This window comes from Lepidochelys kempii, chromosome 8 (assembly GCF_965140285.1).
Source record: "Lepidochelys kempii isolate rLepKem1 chromosome 8, rLepKem1.hap1, whole genome shotgun sequence".
NCBI lineage: Eukaryota > Metazoa > Chordata > Testudines > Cheloniidae > Lepidochelys > Lepidochelys kempii.
Genome location: NC_136387.1, coordinates 103,666,531 through 103,687,633, shown reverse-complemented (window position 1 = coordinate 103,687,633; position 21,103 = coordinate 103,666,531). Strand labels below are relative to the sequence as shown.

At 46.6% G+C, this 21,103-nt stretch overlaps 1 protein-coding gene across 3 annotated transcripts in view; it reads right to left on the bottom strand.

Moving 5' to 3' along the window:
* Nucleotides 1-11,265: 11,265 nt before the first annotated feature.
* Nucleotides 11,266-21,103, bottom strand: part of PIK3R3 (phosphoinositide-3-kinase regulatory subunit 3) — a 347,705-nt gene continuing 337,867 nt past the window's right edge. For 2 of the 3 annotated variants that reach the window (XM_073357839.2, XM_073357840.2), the window contains one exon: nt 11,266-20,990. In XM_073357839.2, coding sequence (XP_073213940.1) covers nt 20,789-20,990 — 202 coding nt within the window. In that variant the 3' untranslated portion in view covers nt 11,266-20,788. The remainder of the gene's footprint in view (nt 20,991-21,103) is intronic. The other variant, XR_012160507.2, reaches the window with a different exon arrangement.

Here is a 21,103-nt window from a genome sequence, read left to right as displayed (position 1 = left end):
TTACAAGAAATGGAAGATTGGACAAATGACCAGGGGAGAGTATAAAAATATTGCTCAGGCATGCAGGAGTGAAATCAGGAAGGCCAAATCACACCTGGAGTTGAAGCTAGCAAGAGATGTTAAGAGTAACAAGAAGGGTTTCTTCAGGTATGTTAACAACAAGAAGAAAGTCAAGGAAAGTGTGGGCCCCTTACTGAATGAGGGAGGCAACCTAGTGACAGAGGATGTGGAAAAAGCTAATGTACTCAATGCTTTTTTTGCCTCTGTCTTCACGAACAAGGTCCGCTCCCAGACTACTGCACTGGGCAGCACAGCATGGGGAGGAGGTGACCAGCCCCCTGTGGAGAAAGAAGTGGTTCGGGACTATTTAGAAAAGCTGGACGAGCACAAGTCCATGGGGCCGGATGTGCTGCATCTGAGAGTGCTGAAGGAGTTGGCGGATGTGATTGCAGAGCCATTGGCCATTATCTTTGAAAACTCATGGCGATCGGGGGAGGTCGCGGACGGCTGGAAAAAGGCTAATGTAGTGCCCATCTTTAAAAAAGAGAAGGCGGAGGATCCGGGGAACTGCAGGCCAGTCAGCCTCACCTCAGTCCTTGGAAAAATCATGGAGCAGGTCCTCAAGGAATCAGTTCTGAAGCACTTAGAGGAGAGGAAAGTGATCAGGAACAGTCAGCATGGATTCACCAAGGGCAAGTCATGCCTGACTAATCTAATTGCTTTCTGTGACGAGATAACTGGTTCTGTGGATGAGGGGAAAGCAGTGGACATGTTATTCCCTGACTTTAGCAAAGCTTTTGACACGGTCTCCCACAGTATTCTTGCCAGCAAGTTAAAGAAGTATGGGCTGGATGAATGGACTATAAGGTGGATAGAAAGTTGGCTAAATTGTCGGGCTCAGTGGGTAATAATCAATGGCTCCATGTCTAGTTGGCAGCCGGTGTCAAGTGGAGTGCCCCAAGGGTTGGTCCTGGGGCCGGTTTTGTTCAATATCTTCATAAATGATCTGGAGGATGGTGTGGATTGCACCCTCAGCAAGTTTGCAGATGACACTGAACTGGAGGAGTGGTAGATATGCTGGAGGGTAGGGATAGGATACAGAGGGCCCTAGATAAATTAGAGGATTGGGCCAAAAGAAATCTGATGAGGTTCAACAAGGACAAGTGCAGAGTCCTGCACTTAGGACGGAAGAATCCCATGCACCGCTACAGACTAGGGACCGAATGGCTCGGCAGCAGTTCTGCAGAAAAGGACCGAGGGGTTACAGTGGACGAGAAGCTGGATATGAGTCAACAGTGTGCCCTTGTTGCCAAGAAGGCCAATGGCATTTTGGGTTGAATAAGTAGGGGCATTGCCATCAGATCAAGGGACATGATCGTTCCCCTCTATTCGACATTGGTGAGGCCTCATCTGGAGTACTGTGTCCAGTTTTGGGCCCCACACTACAAGAAGGATGTGGAAAAATTGGAAAACGTCCAGCAAAGGGCAACAAAAATGATTAGGGGTCTGGAACACATGACTTATGAGGAGAGGCTGAGGGAACTGGGATTGTTTAGTCTGCAGAAGAGAAGAATGAGGGGGGATTTGATAGCTGCTTTCAACTACCTGGAAGGGGGTTCCAAAGAGGATGGATCTAGACTGTTCTCAGTGGTAGCTGATGACAGAACAAGGAGTAATGGTCTCAAGTTGCAGTGCGGGAGGTTTAGGTTGGATATTAGGAAAAACTTTTTCACTAGGTGGGTGGTGAAACACTGGAATGTCCTACCTAGGGAGGTGGTGGAATCGCCTTCCTTAGATATTTTTATGGTCGGGCTTGACAAAGCCCTGGCTGGGATGATTTAGTTGGGGATTGGTCCTACTTAGAGCAGGGGGTTGGACTAGATGACCTCCTGATGTCCCTTCCAACCCTGATATTCTATGATTCTATGATGAGAACAACCAAGTCAGAGAAATCATGGAGCCACTGCACAGGATCCCGATGACTGCAAGGGGAGTAGGGCAAATAAACACAGAAAAATGAAGCTTCAGAAGAGCTGCTGAAGTGGGGAATTGGGAACATTATGAAGTTACCCTTCACTCCAGGTTCACTTGGAGTTTCCATGGTTTGATGGCAACCTGGGAATATGACACCCATGAACAAAGAGAGCCTGGCGCATTCAGTTAGCATGCAGCATGTGTAGATTTGGAGGGTGAAACCCTGGCCCCATTGACGGGGGGAGGGCTAGATTTCAGTAAGGCTAGGATTTCACCTATAAATTTAAAGGCACCATTCTGATCATCTTTCAGAGTAACAGCCGTGTTCGTCTGTATTCGCAAAAAGAAAAGAAGTACTTGTGGCACCTTAGAGACTAACCAATTTATTTGAGCATGAGCTTTCATAAGCTACAGCTCACTTCATCGGATGCATACTGTGGAAACTGCAGAAGACATTATATACACAGAAACCATGAAACAATACCTCCTCCTTATTATTACCAGCAGCAGAGTGGGGTGGGAGGAGGTATTGTTTCATGGTCTCTGTGTATATAATGTCTTCTGCAGTTTCCACAGTATGCATCCGACGAAGTGAGCTGTAGCTCACGAAAGCTTATGCTCAAATGAATTGGTTAGTCTCTAAGGTGCCACAAGTACTCCTATTCTGATCATCGAGTCTGACCTCCTTATTACCCAGGCTATCGAATTTCACGCAGGGATTCCTGCACGAAGCCCATCGCTTTGGTTTGAACTAGAGCAGCGCTTTACTCCCAAGCTTGGTTTGAAGATGCAAGTAATGGTGGTTCCTCCACATCCCTTGGTAAATTGAGTTCATTACCCTCAACCTTACAAATTTGCCCCTTGTTTCCAGTTTGAATGGGTCAGGCATCAACTTCCAGCCATTTCATCTTCTTATGCCTTTGTCGGCAAGGTTTTATTTTCTTTAGCTCGAGAGATCCCTCCAGAGCTGAAAGAGGGGCGGCAGATTTCCTGGGAAAGCCCGTTTTGAAAGCCATCAAACCATTAGCGTCTACTTGAATATGTGCAACTTGTTCTAATCCACTCACTGCTAGGTAACAGCGAGGTACAAATGTTGACGACCAAAGCACGGATGGACCAAAGAGCAGAGAATCATTGGAAGAAGCCCAACAGATACCAGTTCCATCCATCATGACTTATTGATTAGCGCTTTGAAGCTAGAAAGCACTAAGTAGTCTTATTAAATCAGCTTCAAGATGCTTGTTGAAACCCTGGTAAATAATATTTGCTTCCAAGATAAACTGCATATGAAGGCTCAGCGGAAGTAGAGAAAGGATTTTCTTTTATAAACAGGTTTGGCCCGAGGAGATTTTTCAACAAATTCTTATGTGTTCCATCAAGAAACCAATGTTCATAGTTTCTGAGCTCATTTTTCACGGTTTAAAAAGGTACAGTATAGGGATGGACTGTGATGCCTACTGAACAGATTTACATATAGTCTTCCTGCATACCAATAAAGGGCTGATTTCAAGCAGTAATTTACACAGCTGGCCGGCACTGTTTCACGAGCGAATTAGAATGGGGAGAAAGAGGGAAACAGTCTTAGCAAGTGAAATGCACAATTAGCTTCAAAGGGCTAGCAGCTGGCATCAGTATCCGGCTGCGCTCTTGTCAGCTGTTAGAAGGTAAACAGAGGAGGGGCTGATTGGTGCTTGGGTGGGGGAACCAACCTCCAAGGAAAACGGAAGAAGTAGCAGCTGATTCAACCGGGACCACCCTTCGCTCAGTCAGGGCTGACCCCAGTGCCCCAGGGGAGGGGGCTGCGGCGCTGTAGGGATTGGGGTGGGTAGCTCAGTGTGCAGCGCTTTTCCCTCTAGCTCATGCTGACCCCAGCGTCCTGGCTGGGTGTGCCGTAAGCTCGCTCCCTGCTCAGTCAACGCTGAGACAATGCCCTGGGGCAGTACCTGGATGGCTGGCAGTACCGGCTTTCCAAGAACTTATTTGAATATTTTTATTGCGAGAACACGAAATCCTAGTTCTCCCGGGAGCAGCAAGCCCATGTTTCCTCTCTCTGGTCTTTAGGCTCTGATCCAAGTCCTGTGCGTTACATGGGATGGGGCTGGGGAGGTGGGAGGCGTGTGGCACAGAAGCGGTTCAAATGGCCACCGGAAATGGATGTGCTCACTCACCTGGCCTTGGTGGCTGAGCTTGACTTCACTGGCGTGTCTGGAACACGGCAGGGATGGGACAATCGACGGGGCACTGCGAGGCCAGGCTACCCACTATCTGTGACAGACAGGTTAGCTCATGGAGGCAGAAGAGGAGCCCGCTACATGACGGATTCGGTACCCATTGAGTGAGCATGTCTGAGTGGAAAGAATGAGGACGAAGGAGCTGTACGAACACCACCCCCAGACTCCTGGCTCCAGGGTCAGAAGAGGGGCTGGTGAATGCAGATTGCTACGCGTACCCACAAACTCCTGCAGACAGTATTGGGACCTCTATGGAGCTTAGGCGAGACCGATGGCCCCATCACTTTTTTCCTGCCTTCAGGGTGAGTGACGGGGGGAGGAGGGAGCGGAGTGGCAGATGGAGCCTCGGGGGAAGAGGCCAAGCTGGGCGGAGTGCAGGCGGGGCTTCGGGGGGACAGGGGGCAGAGCACGGTCCAGGTGCCAGTAGCTCCCCCACTTTTAGGGTGCTTCCAGTGCTCCTGGCCTGGCTTTCTAGATGAGATGGAAGTGCAGCTGGCTGGCTGGGGCGATTTTACTCTGAGGAGCTGGGCAGGGGAGGGAGAAGGGGAGTCTCAGAGAGCACCTGGCTTTGGTCTGGCAGAATGCAGCAGGACCTAGGTACTCGCTCCAGGTTGTGCCAAACAGGGAGGTGGTTTGTAAAGGCGTGCGCGGGTACGATGGCTTGGCGAGGTCTCTGACACCGTGTCATTCGCCTTCGCAACGGGCCCCCCTGTAGCTTTCTGTTCCTGTGCCTAGAGGGGCCAACAAGCCCAGCCAATAAACTGGCACCTGCAGGGGCTGTTAGAGTGTTAAACTGGATCAGCTGTGAGGCTGTTGGCCAGAGCAGAGCTAGGGGGCTGGGCGTTTAAGGGGCTCTGCGTAAGCGGCGGTAGGCTGGCGAATAAGAGGCGCAAGGTTTCAGGTGAGGGGCTGGAGTCCCGCAGCAGTGACGGCTCGGGCCCTGTGGGAAAGTGCTCTGCGTACCCAGAGAGGGAGGTGGAGCTGCACTGCACTGACGTGATGGAGTCCCATAAGCAAAGGGCTGCTCAGCGCTGGGCTTGCAGCCAGGGGTCAGGTGGGGACGTTAGACTGGCCCTGCTGGTATTATTTATAGTACAGTCACGTTTAAGCGGCCACATCCAAAGACAACACAGACTGAGTGGGCGCACGATGTGAGTTATTATCCTCCTCTCACAGCGGGGGAACTGAGGCACAGAGAGACAAGAGGGCTGGCCCAAGGTCACATTGGGAATCTTTGGCAGAGCAGGGACTGGAACCCCGGGTCTCCTGAATCTCAGGCCAGTGCCTAAAGCACCCCAGGGTACCTCTCCCTCCCCTGCAGGGCTGTGGGGTTTTACACATGGGGGAGTTTTCACTCAGACGTGCCTCACTCCCTAAGGATCTGGGCCCAAAAGCCCTTTACAGAAGTTGCTAATGAGATGGGCCCATGTTTTGCTGCTGGTCCTACACCACCACTGCTGTTTCCAGGGTGCGCTGACATTTTGCAGGGGTGGCGACCAGCCTGAGAGGGATCCAAGGGAAAAGAGCCAAGGCTGAGTAGTGCTTCGCTTCTCAGTGGACATGCTCCACGGCTAGCTTGAGTGAAGGTAGGGACATCCGCCTGTCCCCAGTGAGGGGCAGAAGTGCCGCACCTCTGATTGCAACAGAAGGTGCTCAGCTGACCTGGCACACAGGAGTTCCTGCTCCATTTATTACCCAGAGCCAGTCATCTACACAAGAGCCAGTCAAGTCCATGTGCCTCTCCCTTAGCGAGGAATGCTGATGCCAGGCCACTCCAGTCCTGGGGGTGGTAGCTGTTCAAACCTTTAGCTTCTGGCAGAAGCCTGTTTGCTCGGGGGCGAGAGGCCAGCGCCCTTGTTTCAGGTGTGCTGGAGTGGCAGCCAGGCGTTCGCTGCTAGCATGCCCTGTTTACTCAATGGATCTCAAGTTTGACACTCTCCCATTAAGCTGATTTTGACTCCCTAGCACTGAAGCAAGGTCTTAATTACTTGTGCTTTCGTCTGTGCACTCTCACGGAATGGAGCCGCCACGAGGAACCGTCATTTGCTTATGTTTATTGGAGTTAACCAGAGCTCTGTTGTCTCTGCCCATCATGTTTAGGAAATGCTAACTCAGTGCCTGCCGCTATCTGGGCCCAGGTAGTGGAACAGTGGCTGCTGTGGTTGCTATCACGTGAAGACGGTCGAGTGGCACCTCACTGGGGGGGCTTTACAAATCTGTTCTGAATTCCCCGTCCTGGGAATTTCTGAAGAAACACTCTAAAAGTCAGTTTTTCTGTGTCCGGTAGAGAAGAGAGACATTGCTCTCATTTCAGATGCCCTTTGGTGCCTTTGACTGTCTGAAATCAGCTTCTTTTTTTGCCGCTAGCATAACAGACGGGCATTAGCCCACAGACCGGCCGGTACTGATTGCTGCCAGAATTACTTAGCACGGAGAAGCGCTGTATTGTAACTGACGTGCAGCGAGGCCGCCAGGATGGCACCAAACAGTGGGCCAGCGCCTCGGCTGGTGGACCTCAGTGTAGTGCCATTTACTTTTATTTATTTGTAGCCGTCCGAGCTCCATGGTGCTCGGTGCTCTCCAGCTAGAACAAAAAGCTGGCCCTGGCCCCATCCAGCTTCCCGTCCTTGTATAAGGCAAGAAAGTGGGTCTTGCACCGGCGTGGAGTAGCCTGGTTTCAAAGCGGGATAAACTGGATCTGTGCAGGCCCGCCTTGCGTCTTACACCCCTGCAGCCAGGGCGGTTCTACTGGCATAGTCAGGCCCTGGAACGATGTGGGGATTGTAGCCGAGGTGCAGGCCCACGGTGACCAGCTCAGACTGACCGGTTTCAGGCATGGCTGGGTTCTGCATCATCGCGGAAAAGCGAGTGAAGGCCAGATTGCTGGAGACGGCGTCCCCACTGACTAACCAGGGCTTGGCAGGCGTTCAGCAGACTGAAGCTTTAAATAACCTTTGGAAAATTCTTCCCAACCCCCTCTGTGAAAATCCTCTTGGTGATTCCTGCCGACCAACCTCCCAGGGGAAATCGACAAACTGGCGTTTTCCTTTGTAGCTGACTCCCCCTTCATGGGGGGCAATGAAATCGGCATCAAACCATTTTCTTAATTGGGAAAAATAATCTGGCCCCAGATTTCAGTGGCGCGATGCAGCGGTGGGGGCCCATTGTGCTGTCGTTTCTAATCAGTGTCACCGTCAGAGCCTGCAGCTATTGCACCTCTGCAGTGCTACGGTAACTCACACGCTGGAAGCCTGAGAAATTCCCCAGAGGCTTGACTCTAAGTACGGTTTCAACGGTATCCTTGACTGCATCGTTCTAGTGACATCACCCTGGCTCGGATCACGAGAGGACGCAGATGGAGTCGGCATGCCAAGCAAGAGGGACCAGAACTATTTGCTGCATGCCTCGTTCGTGAGGCCTTTTGCCTTCTGTTGGGGGGGGAGGTCTGTCCTGAAGCCCATCACGACAGTGGCCGCATCTTCTGTGCGAATTATGTGGTCACTTGCAAAGTGCTGCGAGCCAATGGAGGCTGACTATGATATTCAGGGCCAGGGTGGCTTTGCAGCTCATCCTGCGAGCAATGAGACGCAGCGCAGCCATGGCTCCATTCGCACTCTGTGACTTTTGTGTTTAGACATCTCAGCCGGTGTGTGACATGAACGGGGGCTCTTGGCAGTTAAAATAAAAGGTACTGCATGGCCAGCGTGTTTGCAGACGGGAGCGTCCGCAGCCCCTGCAATTATTTCAAGGCCCTGTGGATCAGACATGCGGCACCTCAGCCTGACGTTCACCCAGCAGGAGCGACAAGCCCTGGGCTCTGTTCGGTAGGATCGCTTTGCAGCCCTGCTTGTTCGCACAAACTCAAGTGCACCGAGGGCACATGCACAGGTCCTCACTGCGGCTTAACGCCATGGCAGGAGGGGCAGGCTAAAAATAAGCTGACGTTGCGCTACCTGGTCCTGAGCCCTCAGAAACAAGCAGCTGGGGAAAAAAATGCACCAATGGCAGGGGGAAAAAAAAAACCCCCAACCCAACCCTGAGAAGGGCAGGCTGTAAATGCAAAAAGAACCCAGTGGATTTTTACCAACTATGCCTCCCCGGCTCCAAATTCACCTTTAGACTGAGAACTAAGTGAAATTGCCACCCGAACACCAGTGAGGGCATTAAACCAGCACACCATGTGTTGCCAAAAGAGCCTTGTCTTTTCTTTTTTCCAGGTGGCCTCATCAGGTTCTGCAGCCTTGAAGCTTTTTAAGGGCCCTGTACTGCTTATGCTTCAAGACCAGCAGGAGCATTGCAGACAGAGCGGTAATTGTGCAGGTGATTAGCATGTCCCTCTCAACACGAGCAGGGTGTTAACCCTGAAGCCTAACAATGACAAAGCAGAGTGCAAGGTTGTTTACTGCGCGGCTGCTTACTTTAGCACAAAGTGGGAAGGTTTCGGAGGGGGATATGGTATGAGTCTGGTATCATGGGCAGGGCTGACGTGCCATGTGCCCTGCACCCCCCCCCCCCCCCAAGCCAGAGCCTGCCAGAGACTTACATTGTTGCTGAAATACCTGCACAAGCATCTGAAAACAGGCTTGCAATGCAAGGGTCTTGTGGGTTGCGCTGATAACCTGGTCACTGCGGGGCCGTGCCCAGCATTCACCTGTCAGCTTACCAACAACCCCACTCAGACAGGCTGCAGCTGCCGAGGACACCATCCAAAGTGTTGGCTCACATATAGTCTGGGGCCAGCTGCTCCTTGGCGTGTTACACCGTGGCCCCAAAGAGCTGCAAAGGCCTTGGAACACACCGAAGGAAAAGCTGGGCTTTCTTGGTCTGTGCCTGCAAACCCTGCTCAGGCAGACTTGGCAGGAATTTGGGGGCATGTAGTTGGCCAGAGAGGGGCGGGCACATCCCAAGCCCTGCTAGCATGGGCCGCTAGGGCACAGGGCGGCTACAAGCTCTTTCGGGACAGGGAGTCACAGTGGGGGTGCTGTCTTTGAAGCACCCAGTGGGCTCTGAAAACACAGCTGCTGCTGGGTTAAACACCCGGGCAGCTTTTTGTGTTGGGCCCTTTGTTCAGTGCAGCCCAGGCTTGGACAGGGCAGCAGCGTGCACCTCTGTAATTGGCTGCGCTCCGAACACTTTGGCCACTCGTGGGTATTGCCTACACCACTCGCTAGGCAGATGCCGTGTGCCGCAGGTGGCCGCAGCGAAGCCGGAAGGGGGCTATTCCGCGGCACACAGCTAGTCTCTGTGCCAGGGTGAATTGCACAGCTCTGATTGGCAATGCTGCAGCAGGGGTCCATGCAGCGCTCCCTGGTGCGGGTGTAGCAGGTGCCTGTGGCTTATAGGGCTTCTAACACGCCTGCTCACAGGGCTGCTTCGTGTGGCTGACTGCTTCCAAGGGCTCTGGCCCAGCAGAGGAACCACGTAGTTAATCATGAGAGGTTGCAGCAATGCCCAGCTAGTCCCTTACCCTGGGATAGACCAGGCTGTCTGCTGGCAGACTGCCCGGGAGGTGGGGGGTGCTGACATGTTGGGGCATTTTATTTAATTTAATCAGTTTTAATTTTTACTCTATTTTCTGGGGTGGGCTGATTGGTTTGTGGCTGACTCAACGGTTTCTGGCTCCCCTGTTTCCCACTGGGCTCCGGTGGGATGAGGACAGAGTTAAGATTGTCAGGGCATGTTCTTTAACTGGCTCTTGCCTGGCATTCCCAAGGCTCGGCTTGACCACGACAGGCATCACCACTGTGCCCCCTTCACTCTGTGATGATGGGTTTTTTGGAGCTGTATGCTGGGCACACCTCATTGTGCTCCCCAAAGCCAACACGGGGCCTTGCCCACTGAATGATTTTTGAGGCCAGTTGGCATCAGAGCACAGGAGAAAAAAATCTTTGGGCTTGTGGGCATGGCACTGGTCTGGCCTGCAGGAGAGTTGAGCTTCATTCCCAACTTCTCCATGGCCAGCTCTGGCTCCCTGTGTTGTCCTGGGCAAGTCATTTGGGCTCAGATCCTTGAGGATACTGAGGTGTTGTCCCTCTCAGCATTGCTGTGTCTCATGCACAGGTGGGCTGCCATCCAGTGCATTTCTCAGCCCCACGCTAGACACGCAGGTGCCCCATGCAATGCACAGGGAGATGTTGGTGCCTAAGGAAGGGATCCTCAGTAGCCACCCAGCTGACCAGGAGCTGCCTAACATCCCCCCCCTCAACTTAAATGGTAGAGAGAAGAGGGGGATTAGGTGCCTCAGCAGCTGGTCTGGTCCACCTGCCTGAAGGGCCTCAGCTCATGCTCCTCAGGTGGGAACGCCCCTGGGCTTAGATAGATGGAGTTAGCTGCTAGGTCTTGGCCTGTCTCCTGTCCCCACTCCATCCCTCACCCTCTGGTTCCGTGTCCCCACCTGTCTTTGGTGTTGCCTTTCTACCCCCACGCCTATTGGGGACTATGCTCTGGCCCTCCATGTAGGGGCTGGCAGGTGTGCTCTGAGCAAACCTACGGGTTTGGGCCCCACTGAAGAGAGAGGTCTTGGAAAGGGGGTTCATACACTAAACAGGGGAAGGCCTACCTGGCTTTGGCTTGAGTGAGGGCTCCGGGCGCCTCGGTAGCACTAGGCAGCTTTGCCAGTGTTGACCAGCCACTCCTGTGCGTATAAGGGGCACCTGAATGGCAGCTTTGAAACGGTCAGTGGTGCCTAAAGTCATATGTCTAAGTACCTTTAAGGAGCTGGGCCCTGGGCTCTCAGTGCCTCAGGCCTCTCTCTATAAAATGGGGATTATAGCAATCCCTTTCTCTCCTGTTTGGTCTGTCTTTGGCTAGGTGGATGGGGGCAGGGACTGTCTCAGGCCATGTGCGTACAATGGAGCCCTGACCACTTCACACCACTGTAGCATGCAGAACGCTATTAAGCGATGTGCACTGGTCACTCCTTGACCAGTGTGAACAGCAGCTGAACCTCCTACAAGCCTCCATTATTTTTTAGAAAGCATGGAGTGCGTTTTAGGGCGGCGTTTAGTAAAAAAAACAAAAACAAAAAAAAAACCCCACAAACCAACCACACAGCCTGGCCTCAGGAAAATATCGGTTTTTAATTCGGCAAGACAGACAAGTATTACGGAGTCATGGCAATGTAGTACATGGATCTGCCTCCACGGGACGGAGGTCAAACACAGCCAATACAAGCTATTGAACCACTGGATGCAACTGTACCTTGTAACAATACGGGAGCATGATACCAACAAGCCAAAAGCAGATCTTGAGAGAGAACTGTGAAGAGAAATACCAGGCATACTTGTCAACAGCTGTATTCGATTTAAACTCTCTCCCTGTCAGCACTACAGGGCTCGATTCTGATTGGTTACACACAGGTAATACCACTGAAATCAATGGAATCACTCTGGATTTAGGCCAGTGGCATCCAGCATAATGTTTCCCCTAGCTTTGGTAAATCCCACGTATTACTATTGAGAGAGAGAGAAAAATCAAATCAAACCAAGATCACTCATGTTAGTTCTTCCCACCTCCCTAGGTGATTTTAATGGTCACTTAGCTGATGCAATAAGATAATTACCTCACCCGCCTGGTCTCTCTCCCTTAGTGTTTGATGCAGACTCAAATTCCCCTTCCCCCATTAGCAAGTTGCCAGTTATTTTTCTCATCTATGAACAAGAAAATGGGGGTTATAAAAGCCATCTGCATAAGACCGTGGCCCATTTACCACAAGGTGGATGTGGAATGGCAGCATTGCCAAAAAGTGAACACACGCAGCAAAGCGTGAGCCTCTGTCTTGAAGCTCACCATGTAATTATTAGTGTACACACCTGTGCAGTGGCAGTGATGGGTTCGGATGTAATCACTAAGGAACGTAAGCCCAGGCTCCCAGAGATTTCACTTTGCCAATTCCAGGCAAAGAGGGTGTGTTAGGTGTGAGAAATGCAAAGACCCAATTCTGCTCTCATTGATCTCAGTGGCAGAAGGATCTGGCGGGTTACTGAGTAAACCAGAGAACCCAGTTATATTTCAACACTTACACTATATATTAAAGTGAATGGAAGTGGTGTGACTGGAGAATAAGGCCCACAAACTACTGCTTCTTCAGTGGGAAGCTTGGGTATCGGGTTAAAGATGCTCAAGCCTCTCCCTGCTATTTCTAGAGCCCCAAATCAGAGCTGAATCACTAGACTGATGTTTCGGAAATGATCAGGCACCCATGAACATGTCTGACGTCTCCATGACCTATGGAAAGGGACCATAACTGAACTGAAGAAAGGGAGAATTAAAGAACAAACATGCCAAGAGAGTGATTTCATTTACACTAGTGCTATTGCTACGTTGTAATCTCTGATCTAAATTAAAAAGAAAAAGGAGGACTTGTGGCACCTTAGAGACTAACAAATGTATTTTAGCATAAACTTTCGTAAGCTACAGCTCAAATAAATTTGTTAGTCTCTAAGGTGCCACAAGTCCTCCTGTTCTTTTTGCGGATACAGACTAACACGGCTGCTACTCTGAAAACTGATCTAAATTGGTTATCTCTGAAGAGATTGTAAATGCAAGGAAATTGTTCAGTACCATAGTCTCAGGATCCATGTGAAATTGTACAAGGAATGTAGAGTTGTTGTGGGACCGTATAGCCTAGCTAGAACCATTGCTTTTACACCATTTTCAGTGAATGCCCTGTTGCTGGATCTCTTGCCAAGTCAGGCGAGAGGTCTTGTTTCAGGCACCCAAATGAAGCAGTGCTGAAGTGTGTATTTGTTAACTGGAGTTTAAATTGCTTAGGATTTTGGAGACATAGTGCAATTTTGGCAACAACCAAAAACACAACAAACAAACAAACTCTAGTCTTGAACTGAGCCTTAAACAAAATCCATTTTCACTGCCTCAACCAGGAGAAACAAACACAGCTAACACCACAACATGCCAGCTAGGCTGCATTTCTGAATTTATTAGAAACAGCTGTCAGTACATCCTTCTAAAACATTACATGTAAATGTGCTTTATTGCAACTTTTTTATTGCATTTTTTTTTGTTTAAATCTAGAGCAGGTAGGCCCAGGATGTTTAGTGTCTGGGATTTAAAAGCCCAACCATCTATTAAAAAAATACAGCAAAATCGTAACACATCTGGTGACAAGTACAATGTTGCATTACTGATCTAGAAACTACAGTATGACTTGTCCAAAAACACTAACATACAATTGGTTTCCATATGAAGCAGTTTGTTTCTTTTTAAAAGTTAAACTACACAAATTCCTTTTTTTTTTTTTAAACTACAGCATAAACGACAGAACAGGTTTTACACAAATAACAACAAGAGTACCAAAAAAGTTACATGCTGGAATTCATATGGAGGAAAATAACAACCACCCCCCGCCCTCCACCAGCTCCATGAGAAGCAGGTTCTAAACAGAGGCAGTATCTCTTGGAAGAAAAAAAAAACATTTTAAAACAATGCAACAACATTAACACAAAGGTTATACAAAAGGAGCATGTGCTATCATTTCAGTCCTGACTACAAAAACCAAACCTACACTCATGGTTTACACCGAGACACGCCTTCATCTAACCAGTGCATTCACAACGTGAGACATACTGTTACCCTCCTTTGCACATTAGTTCTAGACAGGAGTTTGGTTAGATTGATTGAAAACATGCAAACATTACTGCATCTTGAAGGAAAACAAGAGGTAATTTTAAAAGTAACCTTTGCTTTGAACACATTTTAATGCTCTTGTCCCAGAGTAAATAATTAAAAAAACCTCTAAACAATCCAATTTAAAAAAAAAACAAACAAAAAAACCAAAACAAAACCATAGTGTAGACTCTCAAAAGCACATTGTCAAGATGTTCCTGATAAACCCCTTTCATTTGAAGAAAACAAACCCAACTTTGTCTAAATGTGTGTAAAAACGTGCAAATAGTGAATTTTGTTTTAGTTTTAAGGGCCAGTGCCACTTATGGCTAATGCATATAAATGTGTATGTGAATATATTTTACATAGAGCTATATACATACAGTACATACACACACACACAGATATGATGCAGACTGTTACAATCCCATGGTGCTGTAAACTGCCAAACATACAAAATTAACAGGTTTAGTCAACTGTATTCTTATTTGATGTATGAGTAACTCACAAAAACCAAACAAACCAACCCAAACCAGAAAAAAAAACAACCAAACACAAACAATCATCCAACAAAACAATCTACACACATTGTACTTCAATGATGATTCCCAGGGCTAATTTCACTGCTGGCATAAATGGGGTGGTAAGTAACCCCACTGAAGTTAATAGATTTATACCAGGGGGTTAATTTGGTCCCTGGCCATTGCTATGTCATTTTTAACACAATTGTGAAGTCAAGCCCATTCTGTGACCACTACACCACCCAGCAAGCACATTTAATGGAGTGGTGGTGAATTTACAGAAAAAAAAACTCTCACTTATTAAAGCCAATATTCCAAAAGCAACATCTGATGGTAAAAAATCGGAGGAAATTTAAAATAAACGCCTAACTGAAAATGTTGTCTCATACTGATTGATCAGAGAGAACCGTTATTTCTGTTGACCAAATAGAACAGACGCCTGTACTTAATTTGCTGCAGAAGCCTGCATGCCAAGTATTTTAAGTCAAATTCTAAACCAATGTTACATTTGCATTAGCCACAGAATGGGGGTGGGTCTACTGCCAAAAGTGAAGAATAGGAGAGTTGCATTAAACGTATGGAGCCAGCCCCAAAGACCAGTGTTTTAAGCACCATCATCTTCTAGAACAACTCACAAAAACACACTGATAATCCTGAATCTTAGTCTTGTGGAACAAATGGTACGGCCTCTAAAGGGCTTTCAAAATTCTTCCCTCCCCTCCCACAGAAAATATTTCTGGCCACAGAATGTAAGCTTTGCAAAAGTTTGGACAAACTTTTCTATAGCACTGTCAAAACATACTCCTGCTATACAGAATAATTAGCAGTATTGCTTTACCAACACGTCCTGGTATTATTTGGGTAAGATGGTGTGGCTTTGTTCTCTCCTCTTGCTGGCAGATTGTGCCAAAAGGAAACTAGTGGGACAGCAATGCAAGGTTCCTTCAAATACAAAACAGGAGATCTTTGTAAAAATAGTTGAGTAAGTCCTTTAAGACTTTCATCACTATCCCAACTGCTTTTAACACACACACGCACACTTACTTACAAACGTATACCCAATTATTCCAAGGCTTTCTATGCAAAAATTGAGACTAGAATCATTTTGGCGTCTAATCTTTTGTGAATAAAGACAGGAGTCCTGTTCAAAGGCATTGTCTGTTCCTTGCTCAAAACTATAATCATAAGTTCTTCAAGAAGCTGAGCCTGGATTTTCAACTCATTCTCTCACTTACTAAAGCCTTTGTGCATCTGACTTAAATTTGCCATTTGAAGCAGAAATTGGCATGAGTCTTTGTTCTTTCAGGAATATATTTTGACTTTGCTGTACACAAAGCTGACATTAAGGTAGGGAGAAAACAAAGGAACGTAGGACTCTAGAATATGGATGAAAACAAAACCTCACTTCACCATAGTGCTGTTAAAATTGCATTTTGAACCTGTCTCTTACCCTCCCCTCCACCCACAAAAAAGTACCTGTTTTATGTCTGCAAAATGCAGCACATTTACAAGATTCATCAACATTTCAGATTTTCCTTCCCTGTTAGTATAAAGAAAAAAAACAAAAACATTCAAACAACAGAAAAGAGACTGTTCAAGTACCAAATATAAGGGGCTTTTCCAAAATTTAAAACTGTGACACTCCTTTAGTAATTCTGCTGTTTTAAACAGCCATAGCATTAAGTTACTGGACATGTTGCCATCCAAGTTGCACACAGAGCAATGTTAGGGCAACCAATATTCCCCCCAGCCCTTACAACTGCACTGAAAGCTTCAACATTTATTTCCACAGTATCCATTATAGCTGCTTGGCTTTAAAGAGGCCAAGATTTGCTTTGATTTCTGTCCTGTGACATGAGTGCAGCCTGAAATTTGGGTATCATGTAAAGCAGATGGGCTTGATTCTCCTTTCACATGCACAGCTTTTCTTCAATGGAATCTCTTGCTTACAACGGTGTAAGTGAGAAGAGAATCAGGCTCATTAGTTTGAGAATTCCTTTTCTCCCTCTGTCACCTTTGGAAGTGTGCGCGCACATGGAGAAACCATGTTTGATCTTGGCGCAGAGAGAAGACTTGCACTGCCTCAGAACCCAGTACAGACCTAGGGGACATGCGGTACATGGCAGGCATTGCGCCATCACTTCCAGACACAGAAATAGTTTAGACAATTTCTCTCCTCTTTAACTGGAAAATGCACCACCATATATGTTCATATTCTCTTACACGCTGGTTCAAATACTCAATGAGACACCCTTGTTTTTAGGCTGCATCTGTGCTCTTTGGGAAAACTTTGCAGCATCCTCAAACTGCATCGTACCAACTCGTCCTATCACCCCCCATTTGTTCACAGTAAGACATGTGACTGGCAAAGGAACTAATGGGAGGAGAGTTAGAAGCTCAGCAACATGGTGTTCTTGGCTGATGTGCTGCATACAATGGGCACAATGGCAACTGTGGAAGTAGATCTGGTTTCCCCATTTGTGAAAAAGCAAAATACTGAATCACCCCTGTTCCCTGCAAATATACTTCAAACAGATAGAAGAAACTGTGCATATTAGAAAGTCTCAATATCGTTTCCCCTATTTAACACTGTGCAAAAAAAAAAGTTATTTAAAATCTATATATATATTTAATACAACATGGGTCAGTGAGATCAGTACTATTCTAGCTGCAGTCAGGTAAGAAATGGCTGCTCCAATAAACTGAGCATAAGTTCCCCATCTTTTGACCCTTGAAACCAGAACTTTTCTGCACTCTCTTCACACATGAACATATTGGCTTGTTTGTTTTTTTTAAAATCATTGGATTTTACTCCTTCTTTTGCCCTTACCTTCTCTCTTATACATTTCTTTTAAGCTTGCTAACAGCAGATACTAGGGCCCAATCCTGCATCTATTGAGCCCAATTTCTCTTTCAATCTTGAGAGGAATGGCTCTGTGGGGAGTAACAGGGTTACACTGGTTTTATACCAGTGAGTGAGCAGGATCAGGCCAACTGGAGTGACTGGGAGCAGGAGGAGGCCCCCTAGTGAATTATACCTGCTATATATTTCACTTGGTTTTATACCCATATTTCACTTGCCACATGAGTGCAAAAACTGAGGCAAAAAGGAGGTGTGCAATGGCATGTGTTACCATAAAATGGGTAAAACACTAACAAGCTGTAACTTGTGTGCCTAAATCAAGTGCAAAAAGGCACATGGGCAAACCAGGAGTCAGAGAGATAGGGATGGAGAAAGTGAGGAACTTTTAGGTTTTAATTTGAACACAGTCCTAATCTGAAATTTAGGGGGGAAAAGAATTAAAATGCTTCTAGATGGCTTTTAGCTTTCTGGATGTATTGCTCATAACAATGCAGCACCTGTGATGGGTGAAGAAATTTGAAAGGGTGGGGAAGGGGGGGCGGCAGATTCTGAGTTCATTCATACCCCACTGTAAAGCCAAAGTCACTTCACAGAAGCCAATGGAATTACTCTGAATTTATACAGGCATAACCAAAAGTGGAATCTGGCCTACAACATCACAAGCTCATTGAGATTCAACTACAAGGAAGCTTCAGAAGTAGTTCTACTTCCTGCACCACTGCCACTGAGAAACGGAGCCGGGATTTAGTCTGATAATTGACCTTTGCTTGGTTAATATGAAACTATGTCACAGTTCAGATAGCAAGACACTTCACAGATTCTCACCAGTGGGAGCACAGAATGAGGAATAACATTGACTCTACTAGAGTTTCCAGTGGAAGTAAGAGAAGACCCATGATGTAATGCAGTAGATTTTCAAAGGCATAGACAGTAAATAACTGCTATCTGTGCCTTTGAAAAATCTACCAAATATATGTGTAATCTAGATTTAATCCAATGGTGAGGAGAATGCTGGAAGGGCAAGAGATAAAGGATGAGAATCATAGAATCATAGAATATCAGGGTTGGAAGGGACCTCAGGAGGTCATCTAGTCCAACCCCCTGCTCAAAGCAGGACCAATCCCCAATTTTTGCCCCAGATCCCTAAATGGCCCCCTCAAGGATTGAACTCACAACCCTGGGTTTAGCAGGCCAATGCTCAAACCACTGAGCTATCCCTCCCCCCAAAATGAATGATGCTTTGCAGTCAGCAGATTAGCCATAACTCAAGGGATGTGGCAAGTTGCTTTCATTTAAAAAAAGTCCATTTCTGACCTACAACGGGAGCAGTGAATCTAGGTTTTTACTGAATGGGGCAGACATTTTCCCAGCAACGTAGTAGCCAACCAGGGGAAACTGGGTCATTTGGCATGGAGCCTTGCGTTAGTCTCATTTTCCTTTCACACGAGCTTCAGTTTGTGGGGCTTTCTAAACCTTGACAATGCTTCATTTGAAGATCACATTCTAGCTGGTTAACCAGTGGCACATTAGTGCAAAATAAAGTGTTGCTTGGACATGCCAAGCAATCTAAATTGTCCTTTCCACTATTTATCAGTGTTCAAGATCTGTCATGTCCCTACTCATGAATAAATAATGCTCTGCTTAACAATATTTTATAGTGCTTTTGTTTGATGATTTCTCAGTGTAAACATTAATTAAGCCTCAACAACCTTGCCACTATTCCTCAGGGATTACAGATGGTTCAAATTCAAACAAGAAGTCAGTGACAGGGTCAGGAACAGACCCAAGGGCTCCCAACTTGCAGGCCTGTGTCTTAACCACTAGACTGTTTCCTTGCCTGGGCAATTTACATACAGCGAGTATAAAACAAAATGCTACCACTAAAAACAGCAAAAATTAAATTCTAAGACCACACACTGAATAATTACTTTGCCACTTGTGCTTTGTTGCCAAACAAAATTACTCTTGCCTAATTTAGTTTTCCATTGTAGAGACTCAGGAGGAGCAAATCAAAATACTGAGTCAAAACATAATGGGGATAACCTACATCTCTCAAATGCAATTATTCCTTGGCTTAAGCATTTTAGGAATACAAGACTGCTGTACCAAGTTGCACCCAGGATTTGCCTACCTAGCATCTGACAGTATCAGATACTTCAGCAGATAGCACAAGAGAACCTGTAGTTTTTAGAATAGTCTATGCCTGTCTTGTAGCAGACGATCCACTTCCTGCTTTGGCTACTACTTAACTGGCTGCTGTGTTTACAAATAAATGCAGGTTAATTTATTATTGCCCAACTCTAAACACGGCTATACGTAGTGGAACTGGATTCTACTAACATAAAATCTTGAGTACCTGACTTCAGTGGAGTAACGGAAATCAGAATCTGGTTCACGGTGAACAAGTCAAAGGGCATTGGTACGAATTAGCATACTATTTATAATAGAAAAAATCTGAGGACCGGTCTTCATGTAATTATTTGGTATAATAAGCCATCCAGAAGCACTGAATTGCACCTTTTCTTTATACTTACATTTCAAAAATGTTACAAGGGTTTCAAAAGAATAGTTCATCAATCAGCAACAGAACTCACAAAACATGAGTGGCCAGCTTCATTCTGGTTTACATTCCAAAGAATAGTATCTAAAAGACTTGGAAAGAAGTGTCCCAAAACAACAACAAAAAAACAAAGAAAAAACGGAGGAGGGGAGAGGAAGGAGGAACAATTACATCAATTCAGACAGATCAGAGTTTTCAAAACCACACAAAAAGTTTTAGCTTTTCCTTTTATTTGTTTCAAGTTTTGGTGTAGAAAGTATGTGCGGATGCTAACGCAACCTTCCCCCATAAGTGCTCAATCCAGCAACGAACAAAGTTTTGGTGGGTTCAATTTGGTTATAAACATTTCCTTTAAGCGAAGACCTGTAGTGCCGTTGAAACCAAAACTTTGTTACTGTTGGTAAAAAATAAAGCAACTTTTCTTTATAAGGATTTTTTTCCTTTTAAATAACAACCTGAAACTTTCCCATAATTCCTTTGGTCTTCTCTCACCAAATTCCACGCCTCCTCAAGATAAGCCCTCATTTGGAAGTTCGGCTGAATCGCAGTGAAGCTGCTAAAATTAACAGAGAGCATTGCTGTGGTAGAGTTTCCCCCCCTAGTTTCTTGGAGTTTAAGACTGAAAGACATTACTGATGCCTCAATAGAGGCTTCAAAATTGTCTCCACAAGAACAAGAAAAAAAATCCCAATTAAAAGTTCTGCTGAAGGTGCCTGGCAAAAAATCATCTCCATAAAATGTTTTGCTTCCAGTTTTTTGGATGTGTTTATGTTGAGTTTATTCCCCCCGGAAGGAAACACAAGTATCAGTGTAAAAGCATAGCTGAGCTTTAGGTAGCACCAGGACACCTACACCCAAGTTGTCGTCTTGTTGCTGCTAGGCCTCTTTGATTCACATTCACAGAATCACTTCTTGTGCAAAACAAGCAGTCTAAGGAGAAAGAATGCCCTCAGAGTTCTAATAAAAACTGTAGAAAAGAATCCAAGATAGCCAACACTTTCCCCCTCCCCAGAATTTATCTGCAAAGGGAGGAGGGCATCTGTGCGTAGACAGGATAGGCGAGCCTGACATTTAGGGAATCGTTGTGTTGAATGAGGGATGTCTGCTGGTAATGAAGGACTAATTCCTTAAGTGTGCTGTACAGGTTATATGGTTCTGCAAACCCATAGCCCCTTGGAGTGCTGTAGATCACACAGTGTTTAACTTCGCCATCAGCTCTGTAAGGAAAGAAACAGGACAGTTTAACATGACAGTCTCAATGTCAACAGGCAACTACTATAGCAAGGCTGATTTTGTGTCAATAAAATAATGACAAAACTCTAGAAAGAAG